The sequence below is a fragment of the Heliconius melpomene genome, chromosome 7 (genome assembly GCF_056956725.1).
Source record: "Heliconius melpomene rosina isolate 202511_hmr_F chromosome 7, ASM5695672v1, whole genome shotgun sequence".
Lineage (NCBI taxonomy): Eukaryota > Metazoa > Arthropoda > Insecta > Lepidoptera > Nymphalidae > Heliconius > Heliconius melpomene.
The window spans coordinates 9530038-9551403 of NC_140395.1; the positions used below are offsets into that span (position 1 = coordinate 9530038).

At 35.6% G+C, this 21366-nt stretch overlaps 6 protein-coding genes across 6 annotated transcripts; 3 read left to right on the plus strand and 3 right to left on the minus strand.

Moving 5' to 3' along the window:
• Window positions 1-342: 342 nt before the first annotated feature.
• Window positions 343-1130, minus strand: LOC146537761 (uncharacterized). Its single transcript, XM_085187925.1, has one exon. It carries the CDS (start codon window positions 1126-1128, stop codon window positions 385-387), a length of 744 nt encoding a protein of 247 aa, XP_085044051.1. The 5' UTR covers window positions 1129-1130; the 3' UTR covers window positions 343-384.
• Window positions 1131-3562: 2432 nt separating this feature from the next.
• On the minus strand, window positions 3563-4303 carry LOC146537762 (uncharacterized). Its single transcript, XM_085187928.1, has one exon. It carries the CDS (start codon window positions 4270-4272, stop codon window positions 3583-3585), a length of 690 nt encoding a protein of 229 aa, XP_085044054.1. The 5' UTR covers window positions 4273-4303; the 3' UTR covers window positions 3563-3582.
• A 2069-nt stretch (window positions 4304-6372) lies between these two features.
• On the plus strand, window positions 6373-6969 carry LOC146537763 (uncharacterized). The gene has a single exon (XM_085188227.1). The coding sequence runs from the start codon at window positions 6373-6375 to the stop codon at window positions 6967-6969; it is 597 nt and encodes a 198-aa protein (XP_085044353.1).
• Window positions 6970-8681: 1712 nt separating this feature from the next.
• Window positions 8682-9510, plus strand: LOC146537764 (uncharacterized). The gene has a single exon (XM_085187927.1). The coding sequence runs from the start codon at window positions 8709-8711 to the stop codon at window positions 9420-9422; it is 714 nt and encodes a 237-aa protein (XP_085044053.1). The 5' UTR covers window positions 8682-8708; the 3' UTR covers window positions 9423-9510.
• A 2482-nt stretch (window positions 9511-11992) lies between these two features.
• On the plus strand, window positions 11993-12792 carry LOC146537765 (uncharacterized). Its single transcript, XM_085187926.1, has one exon. The coding sequence runs from the start codon at window positions 12021-12023 to the stop codon at window positions 12732-12734; it is 714 nt and encodes a 237-aa protein (XP_085044052.1). The 5' UTR covers window positions 11993-12020; the 3' UTR covers window positions 12735-12792.
• Window positions 12793-13987: 1195 nt separating this feature from the next.
• LOC146537766 (uncharacterized) lies at window positions 13988-14627 on the minus strand. Its single transcript, XM_085187938.1, has one exon. The coding sequence runs from the start codon at window positions 14579-14581 to the stop codon at window positions 14054-14056; it is 528 nt and encodes a 175-aa protein (XP_085044064.1). The 5' UTR covers window positions 14582-14627; the 3' UTR covers window positions 13988-14053.
• Window positions 14628-21366: the final 6739 nt, after the last annotated feature.

Consider the following 21366-nt stretch of genomic DNA (forward strand, 5'->3'; position numbering starts at 1 on the left):
AGAATTCGGCAGAAAGTGGGGAACGGAGTGTCTTATCACTGGGTTCCCTCTGCCTACCCTGCTGTGTGCGGGATACAGCGTGAAGCTGATTGATTTTTTAATTTAATTTCAATCTAAATATACCTATATATTTTATGCAGTAATTTTAATACTATAATTAATATTTTTATTTATATTTACTTGTAAATGTACATTTTGTTGCGGAAATTATCAGAAATATTGACAACATAATATTCTTGCAAAGTTCTAAATTAAGTACTTTGTGTGTTATACCTATTATTTAGTGTAATTTATTTTTAAGAAAAAAAAAAAATATAGAAGGGATGATATAATAAAAAAAAATTGTAATTTCGATTCATTTTATTTAAAAATCCATTCTATCATCTAGAAGACATGTGAAATTGCAACTGGGCTAGCATAAGAAACAGCAGCAGGGTAGGAGTAGGACGTAATAGTGGCAGGGGAGCTCTTAATGTCTACTCGGGACTGATGAGAAACCGCAGCGGGGGCGGTGTAACCTGCGTAGAACAATGGGGCGGAACGCTTCTTGATCAAATGCGTGTAAGTAAGAGGAGCACTCGTGATGTAAGGTGTTGAGTAGATGGGTGCAGCGGCTGTATACGTCGGCGTCAACAAAGGAGAAGAGTAGTATGGAGCAACGTAGGTTGTGGGCAGAAGTGGAGCAGACCTCTTCTTGATTAAATGCGCAGCAGCAGGGTAGATTGGTGCAGCATAAGTTGTAGCCAAGTGAGCTCCAGTGTAGGTAGTAGCAAGAGGAGCTGCAGCATAAGTAGTGGCCAGAGGTGCAGAAGTAATGTAAGTGGATGGTGCAAAGAAGGGATTGTAAATTCCAGGGGATCGCTTCTTGATAAGATGGGCAATCGGTGAGTAAGATAGATCGTAGAATCGTGGGTAGAGCAGGGGTGAAGGATGGATGACACTGCTGGCCTGGTGGGTGATAGTTGTTGCAGCCGGCGCGACAACGCTGCTGGAGTATGCCAATGGCGTGATGAAAGTTCCGGGCTCCGCTGCAGTCGCGGCGAGGAAAGCGCACAACACCACCAACTTGAACATCTTGGTCTGTGTTGTTCGGACGAGGATCAACTGATGCCCTGCAATATTTTGCATTGTATTTATAGAAAGTAATCAACAATACTAAAAGCGATCTCGTTTTGAAAACCGGTGCAAGAAGGCCGTTCAGGAAGCTGATATTTACGCAGAGCAAGGACATCCAGAAATTAACACTAGTCAGTACATCACTGTCATGGTACCCTATTAAGAAGAAAAATAAAAGCATCCAGTAAGACACGATATTGTTAAACTATTTTACCTTAAAAAAGTGCGCTATTTTTATTTTCACATGAAATGTATTTATTATAAATGTTTATATCAATATATTAGTGCAGTAGAACCATATATGCACTTTATTTAGAGCCCAGTGCCGATGTGGAACGATGTAGAGAGAAAAAAAATCCTTTAAATAAATAAAAATAAAAAATTCCGTAAGTAAAAAAAAAGCCGGGAAAAATAAAATATGAAACATAATGATTTTGACCCGTTAAGCCGAATTTAAAGTATTGAACGTTAGCTTTTTTTTTATTTTATTTCACATTTGTACCAATTATTAGTCATTAATTTATTTTGTCGCGGTTATTATTAATCGCGAAAAATCAGAAATAATAGAAAATAATAATTTCAATTCTTAAAAACAAAAAAAAATATATAAAGTGAAATTCTTGATACTTTATCTATTTACTATTTAAAAACCATTATTTTTAAAGTCGGTGCCAACATTGTTATTTTTTTATTATTTTTTGTTAATGTAATTTATTTCTTGGCTTGCATCGGCTTTGAAACCGAATACTAATCGACATCGAAACCAATAATAGTTATCTTGGTCTAATATAAAAAAGAAAAAAAAATATGGCTGAATTAAAATAAAAAAAAAAAATTCTTGGCTTGCATCGACTTTGAAACTGAATACTAATCGACATCGAAACCAATAATCGATATCTAATAATCGACTCGGACAAAATGTACAGCTATCGGCGCCGAATAAAAGTTATCTTGGTCTAATATAAAAAAGAAAAAAAATTATGGCTGAATTAAAATAAAATAAAAATTTGGTTTTTAACCGAATTCTGTAAGAAAAAGAGGTTATCAATTCGACTGTATTTTTTTTAATCAATATTATATTAGAAGTCCTTGTGTGAGTAAGCTGTGAATTTGTCATAGCGTTATTCGAGGAATTCAATTTTTTTTTTCCTGCTGTCGCAACCTTTTCTTAATATCTTGAGGCTGTTTTGAACTAATAAGAGAAAAGTTTATATTGATAAAATTATTGTAATTCATACTTCTCTATCGAAAGCAGCTTAATTAAAGGAGTCAGTCAAACTTTAAATTGTATAATAACGAAATTAGTTAAACAGAATTAATTAATATAAAATTATAAAATAAGCTTAAATTCAAATAGCTGACTTTTCTTAGCTTATGAAATAAGAAAAAGATATTTTCATTAAAAGCACTCGCTCTATACTCATATAACAAATAATTTAAATAATTAATTATCTTAGAAGAGACCGTCGCGTCGTAGCGTCCTGATCCGATTGAATGAATTATTGTTTATTAATATTTTCATTTCTTCGCTCTGGCACCAACGCAAAAGCTCTCTGTTAAGTTCCGCGACTGATCATGCAATGTCTCTCATGCAATGTCTGGAAAGTGGAGAACGGAGTGTATTATCACTATGGTCACTCTGCCAACCCTGGTGTGCGCGGGATACACCGCTGAGCTGATTTACTGAATTTAATTTAATTTTTAATTTTAGAAGATATCAAAGATTCCCGTCGCCGTTTGGAGAATTATCTCTAAGGGACATATTTTCGTCTTGTACAGATGGAATATAGTATATCCATCCAGCATGGGCACAATGTAGATATTAATGGTGTAAGTATTTTACGTCTTCTCTAGAACGAGAGGAAATAAGATGTTAGGATTCCGTAGCCAAATGGCAATAAATATAATTTTGTCAATAATATAATAGGGGTGTTGGTAATGGCATATTTGTAATATTTTCGATATATACCAATATATTAAAATACTTATTAATTTGACATGCAATTTATTCCGCCATGTTAATAACAACTGTCGTTGCTAAGCAACGATTTGCAAAGTTTGTTGTCATAAAACGTCACCCAAAATGAGCTTGCTTAACGCATCTGTCTATTGAAGACTGAAAATAATTTCATAAATATATTTAATAAATATTCGTATAGCTCAAGCGGGCGTAGCCGCGTTCGGGTCCACTAGTATAATATAATTTCTCAATAATATTTTGATAACATTTAGATTAGAAATGTTTTGTGATTAAATCAAATTGAAGCACATTTAATCTATTTATTTTTTCTCTTAATAATTTAAATTTACGTCTTGTAACGGTGAATACTTAATTGAGGATTCATGATTTTTATTTCATACGATTTATACCATATTTTCTTATAAATTAAAAAAAAGTCATAATAAATTAATAAAATAATTTGAAATGATATCAATTCAGTTTATTTATTTACAATTGTAAAATATCTAGAAGACATGTGAAATTGCGACTGGACTAGCATAAGATACAGCAGCAGGGTAGGAGTAGGACGTAATAGTGGCAGGGGAGCTCTTAATGTCTAGTCGAGACTGATGAGAGAATGAAGCGGGAGCGGTGTAACCTGCGTAGAACAAAGGGGCGGAACGCTTCTTGATCAAATGTGTGTAAGTAAGAGGAGCACTCGTGATGTAAGGTGTTGAGTAGATGGGTGCAGCGGCTGTGTACGTCGGCGTCAACAAAGGAGAAGAGTAGTATGGAGCAACGTAGGTTGTGGGCACAAGTGGAGCAGACCTCTTTTTGATTAAATGCGCAGCAGCAGGGTAGATTGGTGCAGCATAAGTTGTAGCCAAGTGCGCTCCAGTGTAGGTAGTAGCAAGAGGAGCTGCAGCATAAGTCGTGGCCAGAGGTGCAGAAGTAATGTAAGTTGATGGTGCAAAGAAGGGATTGTAAATTCCAGGGGATCGCTTCTTGATAAGATGGGCAACCGGTGAGTAAGATAGGTCGTAGAATCGTGGGTAGAGCAGGGGTGAAGGATGGATGACACTGCTGGCCTGGTGGGTGATAGTTGTTGCAGCCGGCGCGACAACGCTGCTGGAGTATGCCAATGGCGTGATGAAGGTTCCGGGCTCAGCAGCAGCCGCGGCGAGGAAAGCGCACAACACCACCAACTTGAACATCTTGGTCTGTGTTGTTCGGACGAGGATCAACTGATGCCCTGCAATGTTTTGCATTGTATTTATAGAAAGTATTCAACAATATTAAGGGCTCTGTTGTTTTTTAAACCGGTGTGGTTCAGGAAGCTGGTATTTAAGAGAGCAAGGCCATCCAGAATTTTACACTAGACAGGTTATATTTGTTTACATCTACATAATTTCTTCTATAAAATTGACGATAACAAGAGGAAAATATTAGAATAAATTATTTATATCGCAATAAGTAACTGAAAATTTTTATTTAAATTTCTACTGCGTTAACTTTGACCGACGTCCATGTATGTATACATAAGTTTATTGTTAAAATGAATAAATTGTAATCTCATCCATCTAAGACGTGTTAAGTATAACACTAGCTTACTACTATACGCTTAAGATCTAAGACAACATGGGACGTGATCTTTGTCATTTTTGGGTTATTTCGTGAGTCGCGAGCAACAAACGTTGCTTATGAAATAATGTGTAGACTAAATATAAATGATATAGTTGATATAATCATATCGTTTAGTTGCATTATTACATATTTTTAAGAACATTATACTCGTATATTGTTGTTAATTTAAATTATTCCATTAATAAATACATAGAAATGGAAAAATTCTTTGATAAATTAATTCGTTTAACGAACTGGATTTTGATTTTCCTAAGCTAATATAATTTTATGCTATTAGTCTTAAGCTACACGTTTTTTTGGTATTAGTTATATAATATTTAGAATACGATAACATTTTTAGAGGCCGTCCTGGTGCAGCGGCATAAAGGTGTATCTGTAACGCGACAGTTTTGGATTCGATTCCCACTCAAGGGAGTGAAATATTTATTTACGTTTATGTTGAAAAAATGGCTTGGCTTGGCTTTAAAAATATTAACTAACTTTAAGAACTAAGTAAAAAAGTAAAAATGTTAATAAATAAACTTTAATAACTTCTTAAATTAAACTAACGACGACAGAACACCAACTCAAAATTCTTTAGTTTATATTAAACTTAAGAAATTTTGAGTCGGCGTCGTGAAGCGTGCTAAGCGAAAAAACTTTAATGTTGAAAAATAATATATTTTTTGACTTTAATAAGGAAAAAAGTTAAATGAATTGAAGTAAAGTACGGCTACTAATCTAAAAATACCTAGTCGTAATAGCTTTCTGAAAGCACTACACGAGTAAGACAGAAGCACGTGCTCTTATCACAGATTTAGGTCAGCCAAGATTCACACATCTAAATGATGAAGTATATCGATGCGGCTATTGAATAATGTATTTATTTAAATAAGATAGTTGACGAGTTACAAAATACTCTATTTGTTTTTCTTTTAAAGCTGGTATGCGTCAGTAAGAAAATAACTTAAAACAGTTTCAACATTGTTATAGATATTTGGAACTAAGCGAAAGCTTTACCTGACCAGAGAAAGCGATGCTACGACGGCCAATTTTCGATAATTCATAGATACGAATGCAATTTCTTGAACGTTTATATTTATGGATACAAATGCAAATATTTTTGTTGAGTTCGATTTTTTTTTTTCATTTTATTATAATCATGTCTTCAGTGATACTTACAAAGTTAAGACGACAAAGTTATGGTCGATTGACGTAAGAGTAGTCAAAATGGCAGCCGTGGTTGCGTAGTAGCACAAGGGTGTGACTGTAGGCACCATTTTTTTTTTGGTTCGCTTCCCACTCGTGGAATTAAATATTTAATATTTACATTTCTTCCCTCTGGTCATAAGGCAAAGCGCTGTGAATAGCGAAGTGTCTAACCGGAGTGATTTAACACTAGGTTCCCTCTTTCTACCCTGATATATGCGAGATACAGCGTGAAACTAATATCCAGTTATAAAAATAACAGAAGCATTCAGTATATATTTTAATGGTGATACAAAAATATTACCATAATTAAAGTAGCATTTATCTTATAGCAGCATCTGCCCTTTCATGGTCAGTGATGTCTTCCGGCGACGCCCATCAAGTTCATGGTATAATATGCAACTATAAAAGTTACTAGAAACATTATAACAACATCAGTGCTTCTGAGTTCAGAAGCCAACACGGAGTTTGTAAGTGACAAAATGTTCAAGTTGATGGTGTTGTCCTGCATCCTGGCGGGTACGTCTGCTTCCAGCATTCTTGGAGAATATTTGGCACCCATCACCACATTGGCATATCCTACTCCTCTATGGCAGCCTTCTAACTACCGTGGACCATTGTCGTTAGCCCCTGGACAACCTGCTAACATTTTAGGCGCTGATGGCAGACCTTTGGACACTTTAGAAGTGAACTTAGATAAATCAGCTCACTTTGCCACCAAATTACTCAACAATGAAATACATGTACTCAAGAAACGCTCTGCTCCATTGACTATATCTTTGAAATATGCGACTTCCCTTATCCAACCCTACAACTACCGCGGTCCCCTGTCTCTCGCTCCTGGACAACCAGCCAACATCCTCGGCGCTGACAGCAGGCCTCTTGATACACTGGACGTCAACTTGGACCGTGCTTATCATTACGCGAACAAAGCTCTCAATGGCGTACATTTCTTGAAGAAACGGTCCGCTCCCATCAATGCTATCACCATTGCTAGGACGCCACTGATCACTCCTGCCTATTCTTATATTACACCAGTCGCTGCTGCTCATCTGAATCCGATAACTTACAATACCTAATACCTAATAGAAAACCTGAAACTGTGGAAATGTAATAAATAAATAATTCATGATATATTTGTGTATTTAATTTTATTCAAGTCTTATAAGCTGCCCTAGAACGGAATAGAGGGAGGGTCTACCTTCAGCATTGGAAGACAACGGGCTGAGAAAAAGAATGTTTATATTAATATCAGCTACTCAACTCTATGGCGTCAATGTATAACTGATTGCTGTTAACAGCAATCGGCATTAAGTGTTGAATGGTGGAAATCAGCACCTCCCTTTTGCCTTGTTACCAAAGTAAAGGAACAAAAATATTAAAAACAATAATTCGTTTCCCTAAGTGGGAATCCAACACTCACCTGTCGCGTTGATAGTCACTCGGTTATGCCACATAATGGCCTCATTCTTCGTAAGATAAAATTAGTTGATATAATATATGTACTTTTTAGGACAATGTATAAAAGTAAAACATAGCGAGAATTGAACCTGCGCTTCTTGGTAACCGTCCAAGCGCTCCTACTACTTCGCCATAGGTTCTTATGAAGCTACGCTGAAATTTTAATACGTTTATTTGTAATTTATTTATGTTGTTAGCATCTTTATAGGGAGATTTATCATTTTCTTTGCTACCCAAATTTATCTGTGTATATAAAAAGTATACACAGATTATTTCTAGTAAAATCACTTGAACAATCATCACTAAAGTAAAAAAAAAAAAAAAAACAGCATAAAAAGTAAATATTATATTTTCATAACTGATTATGTTATACCTGTTTTTATTTTTTATTTTCACACAGTAGTGTACGTACCTACGTAAATAATTGCACAAAAATAAAAAAATACAAATATAAAGATCAAGAACGTTCGAAAAATTAAAACTGCCAGAACAGTGAAAAATAAGGAAGAATTCTAGTTTATACATTGAGATTGAGTGTTGTTTGTTATTGTGAATTATAATAAAACGAACCAATAACGAATAAAAAACCGCTTTCACGCGTGAAATACGCGTTGCCATAGCAACGTTATTTTATGCAAAATGATGTATTGTGAAGCATATAAATAATAGTGTGTGCTATGTTTAATTTTATTAATTTCTCGTATTTTTATATTTAAAAAAAAAAAAAATATGCATAAATTTTTCACATAAACTGTAACTGTGCCTTTCCTACTTCTCCTTCCGCACAATTTTCATACAAACTCTATTTTTAATTTTGTTATATAGATGATGATGACCTACATTAGTAAAAACTTTAATATGCCATTGTAGCGCAGTTGGAAAATGTTTAATATACGTGCATGCAATGCATGCAATGTGAATCCCGATTAAAGGCCCCTTTTCAATTATCCAAGCTGTATCCCGCATATTTATGATATTTAACATACTCCGTTTCCATTATTATACTTCTGTTTCCCACTGTAGGCGAATTCTGGAGACATTGCTTGTTGAATGGTGGAACTCAACACCGCTTTGTCTCGTTAAAATATTAAATATTAGATTTCCCCGGGTGAAAATCGAGCCCATCACTAGTCGCGCTAGTGCTTTATATTCGTAAAACGTAATAAGTTTTGCGAATGTATATGAAAAATTGTCCCTTTCAAGTGAACTTTCATATGTTATCAAAAGTTGTCGTCTCATGGTCGACGATCGATTACAAACGTCTTGTTGAGCGATGATGCAAGTATAAAAGACAGTTGCAATTCGGAGACAGTATCAGTGTTTCTGAATTCAGAAAGCAACACAGACCACTTACAAAATGTTCAAGCTGGTGGTGTTGTCTTGCGTCCTGGCGGCGACGTCCGCGTCCAGCCTTTATGGAGGATATGTGGCACCCTTCACCCCATTGGCATACGCTGCACCTTTATGGGAACCTTCCAACTACCGTGGACCCCTCTCGTTGGCTCCTGGGCAACCTGCCAACATTTTGGGCGCTGATGGCAGGCCTCTCGACACTTTGGATGTAAACTTGGACCGCTCCGCTCACTTCACAGCCAAAGCTCTCGACAATGGATTCCACATTCTCAAGAAGCGTTCAGTCGTCTCTCCTTTCATCGCTCCTTATGCCGCACCTTACGTAGCCCCTTACGCCGCATCATACGTTGCCCCTTATGCTGCGTCTTACGCTGCGCCTTTGGCATATTCTGCTTCTCTCTTGCAGCCATACAACTACCGCGGACCTCTGTCCCTAGCCCCTGGACAACCCGCCAATATTCTTGGTGCTGATGGAAGGCCCCTTGACACTTTGGACGTAAACTTGGACCGCTCTGCCCACATCGCCGCTAAAGTTGCTGCTGGCTCTCACTTCATTAAGAAACGTTCTGCCGCCTTCATCGCCCCCATAAGCACCGTTGCCGTCGCCAGGTCGCCACTGATCGCCCCATCCTACACACTAGCTGCTCCCCTCGCAGCTGCACGTCTCAGCCCATTCGCCTACACCCACCCTGTTGCCCGCATCGCACACGTATACTAAATTGAAGTTAAAATTACATAACATGATTGAGATTGTAAATAAAAGTATATAATTTTGAAATTAATAAAATTTTATAAAGTACCTGTAATTGTTTTTATGTTTCTAATGCTTCAAAATATATTTTTCTAGTACTATAGGTATTAGTTAAATAAATTAAAATCGGGTAAATCTTTTACCTATTTAAAAAATATTCAATTCAAGTCGGGACAAAATATTTAATACTTTTGTTTCTGTAGACATTACAATTATCTTCTAGTTTATTTTATGACTAAAGAGAAATTACTATTCAATACAAATTATACTTGTTGCCTCTTTTTGAATGTTGTATGTGAACATAAGGTAAACGTTTAAAAAAATTATTTTCTTTCTTGGATTCCTAATGGACAGAATGCATTATTTTTAGGCAGAGTAATAAATAGAGAAAGAATAAGAGAGGAATAGAAACACATAGTGAGCAATATATTCGACTTGGGGAATTCGTTAGATTATTATTCTTCGTAATCCTTGAAATAAAAAAAAATACTTTCAAAATAAAAAAATTGGTAAAGGTCGAGAATGTCAAGATAACTTTTTTTTTACAAATTCATCTCATTCGTAGCATTCTTTCTTCTTCTTTACGTCACTCCGAAATTGTCAGATTAATGGAATATACATGATTTAGCATGTAACTACGAGTTACTTACTCTACCCTCATCTGACGCGTTCGATAATTTCAAATGATTATTTTTTTACTAATCTGTTCCTTTATCTTAGACGAGAGGCCATATATATGGGGCCCATATTTGGTGGAAGTACTTAACCCAGTATAAGGAATCCTCCAGTATACTAATATGTCGCGCTTTAGTAAGTCCTGAAATTCCCACTTGGGCTCTCCTATCACAATCAACTGATAATGATAGTGAATCAATAAATCGTGATAGTGTATCAACAAATCGAAGGATGACGGGTGACTAAAAGTATTATGGGACGTATGATAGGGCTTCCTCTTAGACGATATTCTTGATTCGATAGTTTTCTATTTCGTGACCAGTCAAGGAGCAGGGTCATAAAAGTGTGAGTGTAAACGTTTTATTTCTTCGCTGTGGTGTCGAGGCGAGGGGCGGCGTTATATTCCGCTAGTCAACGCGCAATGCATATAAGAATTTCGACGTAGTTCAATGAGAACGTATGACTTAGTTGGTCAGAGCGCTTGGACGATTTTCAGAGACGGCGCAGGCTAAAATCCCGCTACGTCAATTTTTTTATACGTTTTCTTAATAAATATTTTTCTTTCCTTAGTGTGGAATAACACTTTAAAATATTAAAAAAAAAAAGGATTTGTCAATCATTCCCTCTGCCTATCGAATCCTATCAGAATTAGACACAGGCCAGTCAATTTCATAAAAATTTCACCACTAGCTGCGCTTTTAACAATTAAATAGATAACATACAATCAACAAGATTAATATTGACAAAATACAATAATAACATAATATGTTCTATTATAAAATATGTAAGCGTACAAGGCGACAAATTGCGGAATTACTTCCCCATTACGGTTCTTATAAGTTAATTAAGATTTTAAAACATAAAAATCTGGCATATCTAGAGTAGTTTTAAACGTTTTTCAGTTAATAAAAACCGAAATCTTGTTTAAACTTGAAGGGGGTCCATGTCTGTTACCTTTTTATTGTGAGCCAAAGAATGATACAAAAACTAGTTCTCACAACAAGTTTAATATGTATAATAACAATTTATCATTAATTTTTTTTCGCTTGAAACTGTATCCCGCACATAACAGGTTAAACAGAGGGAACCTCGAAATGTAATGTTAAGACACTCCGCTTCTATTAACTTCCGTTCCCCATTTGCCGCTGAATTCTGGAGTCATTTATAAAAAATATTTTTTATATTAATTTCCTAGCAACTCTTGTAAGCAAAATTAAAACAATGAACAATTTGCAATTATTTATTTTGCATGTATTTTCATAATTTCATTCTTTTATCTAAATACTAGCGGCCCGCCCGCGGCTTGGCCTGCGTGAACTACGTTATTATTAATTTCTGTCTCCATGAGTACCTACGTCCTATAAGTGACGTCCATGCAAAATTTGAGACTTCTAGCATTTGTGGTAACGAAGTTTCATACAAACTTTCAACCCCAAAAACAACCTCTTAGAAGTCGAATACTGCAAATTCCCGTCTTAGCAAGCACCTACGTCCTATAAGTAACTCCTATTCAATTTGAGATTTCTAGCTCTGGTAGTTTCTGAGATTTCGTGATGAGTGAGTGACCTTTCGATTTTATATATATAGATTTACGAAACAGTTTAATTTGTAATTGATTGTTATGTACGTAATATATTACATTTAGATACTACTTTATAAGAAATAAATGATTTAATCTCGCTTAGAAATAATGATATACATATAAGCTCAAATAAGCGAAAAAAATGCCCTTTCAAGTGAACTTTCATGTGTTGTCAAAAGTTGTCTCCTCATGGCCGACGCTCGTAAACACCCATCTACTTAATCGTGATGTAAGTATAAAAGGCACTTGTAATTCGGAGACAGTATCAGTGTTTCTGAATACAGAAAGCAACACAGACCACTTACAAAATGTTCAAGCTGGTGGTGTTGTCTTGCGTCCTGGCGGCGACGTCCGCGTCCAGCCTTTATGGAGGATATGTGGCACCCTTCACCCCATTGGCATACGCTGCACCTTTGTGGGAACCTTCCAACTACCGTGGACCCCTCTCATTGGCTCCTGGTCAACCTGCTAACATTTTGGGAGCTGATGGCAGGCCTCTCGACACTTTGGATGTAAACTTGGACCGCTCCGCTCACTTCACAGCCAAAGCTCTCGACAATGGATTCCACATTCTCAAGAAGCGTTCAGTCGTCTCTCCTTTCATCGCTCCTTATGCTGCACCTTACGTAGCACCTTACGCCGCATCATATGTTGCTCCCTACGCTGCGTCTTACGCTGCGCCTTTGGCATACTCTGCTTCTCTCTTGCAGCCATACAACTACCGCGGACCTCTGTCCCTAGCCCCTGGACAACCCGCCAACATTCTTGGTGCTGATGGAAGGCCCCTTGACACTTTGGACGTAAACTTGGACCGCTCTGCCCACATCGCCGCTAAAGTTGCTGCTGGCTCTCACTTCATTAAGAAACGTTCTGCCGCCTTCATCGCCCCCGTAAGCACCATTGCCGTCGCCAGGTCGCCACTGATCGCCCCATCCTACACATTTGCTGCTCCCCTCGCAGCTGCACGTCTCAGCCCATTCGCCTACACCCACCCTGTTGCCCGCATCGCACACGTATACTAAATTGACGTCAAAATATCTAAGACGATGTAAGTTGTAAATAAATGTGTTTGATTATAAACGTTTACTTCTTAACCTGTTTTTATTTCATTTTTGAAATAATAATTTATAATAGAATAATTTGAGATACAATTTTTTATGTATCGCCAAAGACGTCGTCGTGATTCGATTCATTGTGGTCGAATGTTACAGGCTATGTTTATGGGCTTGGGAAAATATTCAAATTCAAATTATTTTCTGGGAAATTTCTGATCTGGTATCAGTAAGCGCAGCATTGGAGCCTGAGGCTCATCTCAGCCTAGCCAGCTTAGCTTGTAAAGTAGTATGTTTAAGTAGGCAAAATATGACTAAGATATAAATAAATGATTAATAATCTTAATAGATTACAAATAAAAACTAGATTAAAGGTAAAGGAAAACATGGCCACTTATGTAATAGTTAAATATCGTTATAATATATATTTTTTGACACCTATTCTTCATTGGAATTCACCTGCAATATTTACAAATGTTTTTTACGGCCAATACTACTTACTCCTTAAAAGTGCTAAAGATACGGAAAATTAATTTTAAAGAAATATTCAAGAACGTTATTATTAATTTAGTTAGTAATTTTGAATGACGTTACGATAACATCGATATTACACACAGGTACGGTACGGTGGACGAATCTTGGCCACTTTGAAGTTAGAGCGACCACAAGTGGCGGCGGTTAGTTTCAGAGTAGTCACGACTTGTAACCGTAGTGTAATTCTAAATTCTAATTAAGGCTTTGAATTGCCCTTTTTTGTACGAACAAAGGTTATTGTTTTTAAATTAAAACTTGTTGAGATGCTCTTGATGGAAGTGACCCACCAAATAGTAGTTTACGTATAATATATAACTTTATGAACTTAGTTATTAATATTTTAAAGATTTATTACTTTATGCTTTTCCATTATTTTGTCGGATTTTATTAAATAGTTAATATAAAAGCTTATATCAAAAAGACTAAATAAGATTCTTAAGATTGTATTGTGCGCCTGCGTCTTTTTTGGGATTGTTTAATTTTAATCACAGCTTTGTGATTGTGATATAAAGATAATAAATGTTAAATATATTCAATATTTTTTAAACAGTTAAATTTTACATTGTAAATACCTACTTTGTGACATTTTTTTCATATTTTTCTTTTTTATTATTTTACTGACACTCAGTTACATATTAAAATTAGGAGAAAGTATGAATAAATAGTAAGGGAATATAAAAAAACATATATTTATGTTTGTAACTCTCTGTATATTATCATATTATTTGAGGATCCTAGCCTAGCTCGTGTAGTCTTCACCAATGTCCATGTCCTAAAGCAGCACCGTGTCCCCATCCCAAATGACCAAGAGGTGCGGCTACGGCTACAGCAGCAGGTGCGACCACGTGGGCGGAATGAGACCAGGCAGCGGCAGGAGCAACAGCCAAGGGAGCTGCGGCCCAGGGTGCAACAATTGATCTTTTACCTAATAAATGCGCCCCATGTAAACCATGTATACCATGAGCAGCAGGGTCCAAAGCTCTTGCAGTATAGTGAACGGCGCGATCTACGTTAACACTAAGGGTATCCAGGGGGCGACCGTCGTGAGCCAAAATATTGGCGGGCTGACCAGGGGCGAGGGAAAGAGGCCCCCTGTAGTTGTAAGCACCGACAGGAGCAAGAGAAGCCACAGCAACGGGTGCGGCAACATGAGCTGCTGCCAAAGGAGCTGCGACTGCTGCCGCCCAAGGAGCTGCCAAGTGTCCACCCCATAATGGAGCAATGCCACTGGGCTTGCAAACAGCCGAAGCGAGGACCGCGGACAACACCACCAGCTTGTACATTGTGGTCTGTGTTGCTATGAGTTCCAATACTAAGTGATACTTTACCCTTTATTAGGTTTAGCTTATATACTAGTTGAACTTGTAGGTGCTATTCCTAAATACCTTTGTGACGTCAGTCTTTAGGGCGTTGGTTGGTAACTGCGCTAGGAAAGAAAACCACTGCAAGGGTAACGCACGCATAACAATTTGCGGCAACCAAAACTACATTATATACCTTATAGCGATCAAAATTAGTTCCAGTACGGTTCCAATATTTAATATAATAATAGTTCTACGTTACCTTGGGCTGGACGATAAAGGTCCATTCACTTTACTAACTTTAAAATACATATATTGTTTACTTAGATACGGAAAATACCATTGATTGTTTTTAACATTGAAAAAAAGTGCAAATGTGCAAAGTTGTTCAATAGAATAAACGCTAAATTAATTTCTATTCCTTGTAAATGCAATTTCAATTTGTAATTTAAAAATAATTTCTTGTTACATGAGTTTTTGTTATAAAAGTAAAAATTTTTTTGGATTTATCTTATCAAAAAATATTGGAAAAAGATGATGTACAAGGGTACATCACCTTGTTCCAATTAAATTTTAATAAAAAAATCTAAATATATTAATAAGTAAGCAGGCTAGTAGTGAAATTTTACACTTCCTCCAACACAAAAAAAATATTTTTGTTGATACTCTTAACGTATTTCTGGAAACCTGTTCTGTATTTATATTTCTTGCTTTTTTGTTTAAGAAGAATCCAAAGGGAATCTATTGCCGTCCGTCCGTCAATCCATCTAAAATCTTTGAAATAGCAGAGATAAGAGAACAATAGAAAAATTACATGGTTTTTGGCTGTCTTGTTAATTTTAACAGGTTCCAGACGCACTAGGAATAACAAAAAGTATTATCTTCAAGTTTACAATTTAAAACTTTTAAAACTTCTAAACTGCCCTACAACACAAATCTAATATTATGTTATATTGTACTAGTATATTGTTTTATCCGAGCGAACGCAGTGTTAAGACACTCCGCTTCTAACTTTCCGACGAATTTTTGAGGTGAGTTGAGTAGCGAAACTCAATGCGGTGCTCTTAGACTTGGTGGATTGAGTCCAAAGCGAAGAATTAAAAATGTTAATAAATAATAACTCATTTTTCCGAGTGGGAATCGAACCCACAGCCGATGCTTATAGCCCTGCGGCACGACAGCCTTAAACTAGTAACATATTATTCTTTATAGATCATTCATCCAATCGTCTCCATCAATTAATTAATGTCACTTTGGTTTGCACAGTGTCACGTCACCTATATCTCTTTTTATATGTAAACAGCAATTTGTTAATAATTTTTTTTATTTTAATTTATTTTTTAAACCCACAACCTGTCGTGTTTTCAGTCCCCTGCGCCACGACAGCCTTAATAATAAGTAATTTTCTTTTTTTTATAATCTTCTATATATATAAAATCGAAAGGTCACTCACTCATCACGAAATCTCAGAAACTACATGTGCTAGGAATCTAAAATTTTGCATAGGAGTCACTTATAGGACGTAGGCGCTCGCTAAGACGGGAATTTGTAATATTCGACTCCTAAGGGGTTGTTTTTGGGGTTGAAAGTTTGTATGAAACTTCGTTACTACAAATGCTAGGAGTCTCAAATTTTGCATCGACGTCACTTATAGGACGTAGGTACTCATGGAGACAAATATTAATAATAACATAGTTCATAGTTCAGGCGAAGCCGCAGGCGGGCCGCTAGTAATTTATATTTAAAAATGTAAAATTGATTCACTAATTTAATAAAAGTATATGCTGTAGTAACTTGTTTACCTATTGTCTAAGAGATATTAAATTATAGCATAAAATAACAAATTTTGTTAGAATAAATACTGTATTAATTATAATGATACAATTAGATTTGTTATTTATTTCTTATTCAGTATTTTAACAGAGTACCTATAATTATTACATCATTATTTTTGGTGAGCCTACGCATTTCTAACATAAACAGCAGATTTGCTTTGTTTATTATGTTATTCATTTGATTTCTATTTTATGATTTGTCTTAGAAAAAAATTTTTTTAGATTCTCGTTGTATCCCGCACACTGCAGGCTAGGAAGGGGGAATCTAGTGGTAAGACACTTCGTTCCCCATTTCGCCCCGAATTCTGGAGGTATTACGTGTATTGAGTAACGTAACTCAACGCCGACACCAGAGCGAAGAAATGGAAATATAAATTTAAATAAATATTTAATTTCCTCGAGTGGGTTCGACCGCTTAGTGCTGAGTATCGACTGGATGCACAAGAATGCAGTTTAAATATTAAATTTAAATTTTTGCTATGCCCGATAGCATTCTTGACTTCCTTACAACAAAATTCCTTACAACTAAATAATTTAATTAGTTTCATATCGTTATTTATTATTAAACGGTTTTTATTGTTTCATAAATAGTTATTACAAAAATTACTAAAGATTAATAATATATTTACAGGTATAATTTACTCTTTAATTGTTGGACAGATTTAAATACATGGACAGCATAATTGCGTACTAAAATATAAGCGAGTATGAATTTATTAGAATTGTCGTTTGGTGCGGCGAGTGAGGCGTGGTGAGTTGTGGGATCCCCACCAGAGGGAGTGATTTGGTAGCAGCTTCAAGATTTAAAAAAATTATAATGACAATATTAAAATGGAGAATAATCACTAATTTTAAATTCTAGCTCATCGTATTGTCTTTTAAAAACAAAAAATACTTGTGAAAGAATTATTTTGATACGTCTATTAGTTTTTGAGATATTGTCCTTTAAAGTAAGCGCGCGACGCGAGATTCCGTCGGGCCGTAACCGACTCGCGTGACGTCACAGGTCTTGCAAAACTCGCTCGCTCAGTTCGTCTTCGTTCACTCGCAGTTCGCGCTCTTCTTTAGCTGGCGTTGCACCCCAAATTTAGTTTCGTTTAATAAATAGTATATAGATATATTTTTAAAATCTTTTTTTTCACATACATAATGTAAAAGCGAGCATTGTATTTTAAGATATTGAAGTTTTGATAGTACTTTGTCAAAAAAACAGTTCTATCCTGCTCGGTTTCATGGCGTGTTGTACCAAAATCTTTAGCTTTGATTATTTTTATTGTAGTATCGTATTACTAGAAAGCTTGAATTTTTTCCAACAACACTTGGCTTGGCTTGGGCGTTACCACAAACTTAATCAGTACTTTAATAGAGAGACTACTCAGAACTTTGATGGAGGCATACAGGAAAAAAAAGAAGACCCCGCATTAGATTTGCGGCCTTTTTAGATTTGCAGAAGGCCTTTAACTGTGTGCCTCGTCAATGTATTTGGAAGGCATTGCGATCCAAAGGGATCCCTGAGGCCTATATTGAGATTATCAGAGATATGTACCACGATCCCGCTTTGCGATTCGCGATGGTTAGGACTGCTGTTGGCGACACCAAACCCTTTAGATCACAGTACCACCAAGGGGTTCACCAAGGCTCGGCTTTTAGTTCGTTCTTATTTATTGTAGTGTACTGTCACATGGCTGATGATGTATGCCGATGACATTATACTCATTGAAGAGAAGCAACTAATGCTGGAGCGTAAAGTGAACCTCTGGAAGGGTGCGCTTGAGAACGGCGGTCTTAAACAAAATGTGTCGAAGACCGAATACATAGCCTGAGGGAGCCCGGACTCGAGCACTGTCCTTATAGGTCCTGAGCCAGCCGTTAAGTTGGAAAAGTTTCAAGTACCTTGGATCCGTTATGCATGAGTCTGGAGGCATCGATCACGATCTCCATGGCTGGATAAACGCTGCCTGGGCCAAATGGTGGGAGATTATTGGTGTGGTCTGCAACCGCAGAATACCACCCAAGCTCAACGGGCTGATATATAAGAGCATCATCTGACTGGTTCTATTATACGGCAGCGAATGTTGGCCAGCACTATCTCGGCACGCTGAGGAGCTTCACGTCACGGAAATGAAGATGCTGCGGTCTGACGCATTCGAGGTAGTCTTGGGGTCCATGACGTAGCGGATAAGCTCCAAGAGCGTGGCCTAAGATGGTATGGCAACGTTGCGCGCCGGCGTAGGAACTATGTCGGATGCAAGTTCCTTGCTATGTCTGTCCTGTCCCTGGAGCTAGACCTCCGAACGCCCAAGAATGCGGTGTTTGGATGTCGTGATGCAGGACATGAGTGCCAATGGCCATGCCAAAATCGAACCACTCAGGACGTTATAGATCGTGTAAAGTCGAGTAGGTTAAGCAGGAAGGCAGACCCTGGCAACATACGCCGGGATTAATGCCAAAAAAAAAGAAGACTTGGTTGCAGTTGTTGAAGACTCGTCGCTTCGACGATGTAGCCCATTATAAATGCTATGGTATGTTTACAATCACCTCTGCTGGCGGCACAATCTTCGCAGATTACGTATAAACTTATTGCTTCTTTTCATTGCATTCTAAGCTGCAATAATATAGTTTAATAGGTGGACGGTGTTCTGCTGTAATCTACATTTGGCAATACATACATAACCTACTCTTTTAACTTATACGTACGCAATAGCACGCAATAGTACGCATCATGACCATAACTCTCTCTTGCCGATCTTCAATAATCACAATAAAAATAATATTCAGATATACATATATAAAAATATTAAAAATCTACATTAAAAAAAATGTGCATTGTGCATGCTCAACTTACTGCATGAATTTAGTTATATTATTATTATATTATTTTCACTTATAAAACAATCTTACTACTTTGAATTTGAATAAAAAGTTTGGTACTTTTAACGCAAACAGCGTTACCTACAATATGAAACTAGTTAGGTAAGGTTACATTACAGTTTTAAATATATAATTTCAAATAAAATAACGTAATCTAGTTATTATCTATACCCCAAATTGACATAATATTACTAGTTAGATAACAAAACTTACCTTCGCATTTTTACTCCTCGCATTTCTGCGGCGACGAAATCACTATTTTCCGATAAATAATCGGCAACCATAAATCCATCTATTACAGGTAGGTTATCCGATTGACATTTTTCGAATCCTTCATCCATTTTAATTAATTGTATTAACACTAAACACAAGCGAGTAACAAACAAACAAAGTACTACACGAGATCTCCTATCACCGTTGGCGACTAGTGAGTTCTGCCAGACCTGTGACGTCACCGCCGGCGGCGGGACTGTTAGCGGCATTTGAAATTTTTGCAAACTTCAAATGCCTGTAAAATCATAACTACTTGGTTATTTTTAATGAAACAAAAACTAGTGTATTTATATACGTAAAAACTTTACTGTAACGAACTTTGAAGCAGTATTTCATACCTATTACCATTCCTCATTATTAAAATTATTAATTTTATTAAATTTAATTATTCCATTTTCAATTCCTAGACTTGACCAAATGCTAGACTCCTAGCTTATGACATATAATAAATACGAAAATACGCAAACTAACTTTTTTTTCTAACTCCTTGTCAGTCGTAGATTAGCTGTTCTTTTATTTCGTACGCTATGTTATACTATAGGAGCTGGTCTCTTAGAACTTAATATATGTTTCATATATTTCAATTTGATAAGAGGGTACTTTAACAAAAAAGTTGATGCTTAATGTTTTATTATGGTCTGTAGTATTTTTATATATTCTATGAATTGTTATAGAAAAAAAGTTTTAGTAATATTTAATAATACTGTCAATTAACACAAAAAAAATTAAACAAAAATATGCTATGACTATTTATTCATCACTTAAATTTACTTACTGCAAAATTTATTCAACTATTTTATTTTATGCACAAGAGTGAGGATGACTCATATATATAAAAACATTTATATTTCCGTTTCAGTAGATTCAATTTTATATTAAAGTCTTATATAACTAATTACAAACAAATATAAAAACTGTTTCATATAAAATTTAAAATCTCTAATTACTAACCAAAAACCAACCAACAGAGCAAAAATGACAAATTTTAGAATTTATTGAACTTTACTATGGCGTTGGGTTTAGCATTTATTAAATATGAAAACATGGAAATATCCACATATTTGTTAAATTTTCTTATTAACTTTTGAAGTTGGATTTTTCTATTTTTATTTTTTAAACATTTTTGTCCCATATGGAACTTACTGCAACTCAACTAATTCCATTTCTAGCTCAGAACCCAGAACAACTAAATGTAAATATAAATTATTCTTAAACTCTAATAATTTTAGTTTTGGTTATTATTGCTTATGTTTAGTATTTTAGTAGATTTCTCAAAAGGAAAAAAATAAAATATATATGTTTTAAAAGTTATAAAGAAAAAAGTAAATATTGGGTCAATTTTGACCTGGTCTCAGTCAGGTAAAGGTTAGGTGTAGATTAATAACTTTTAAAATAATTTCCAATTGTTTTTGTATGTGTCATCAAGATTTTCAAACATGCCACTTATGGCATTTGTTCACCATCCCAGGTATAGGTTATTATTATTCTATCTAGGACAAAGATATTCGTAAATGAAGATATTTTCTGAAGAAAATAAAATGTGAATAAAATTAAGTAATTAAATTATGTTACATTTTAAATACTTGTAAAGTGTTTAGATTACCAAATTTAAAATCTTGATAATTAAAATGTTTGGATTGTAAATTGATACTTTTATATAAAAATGTTTCATTGGAATTTAAGAGGATAAATTATACAATCATAAAATTTAATAAATATAAATATTTAACAATAAGTAGGCAATGTTGTTAAATTTGAAAGATTAATAAATATCATCAAACAAAAACA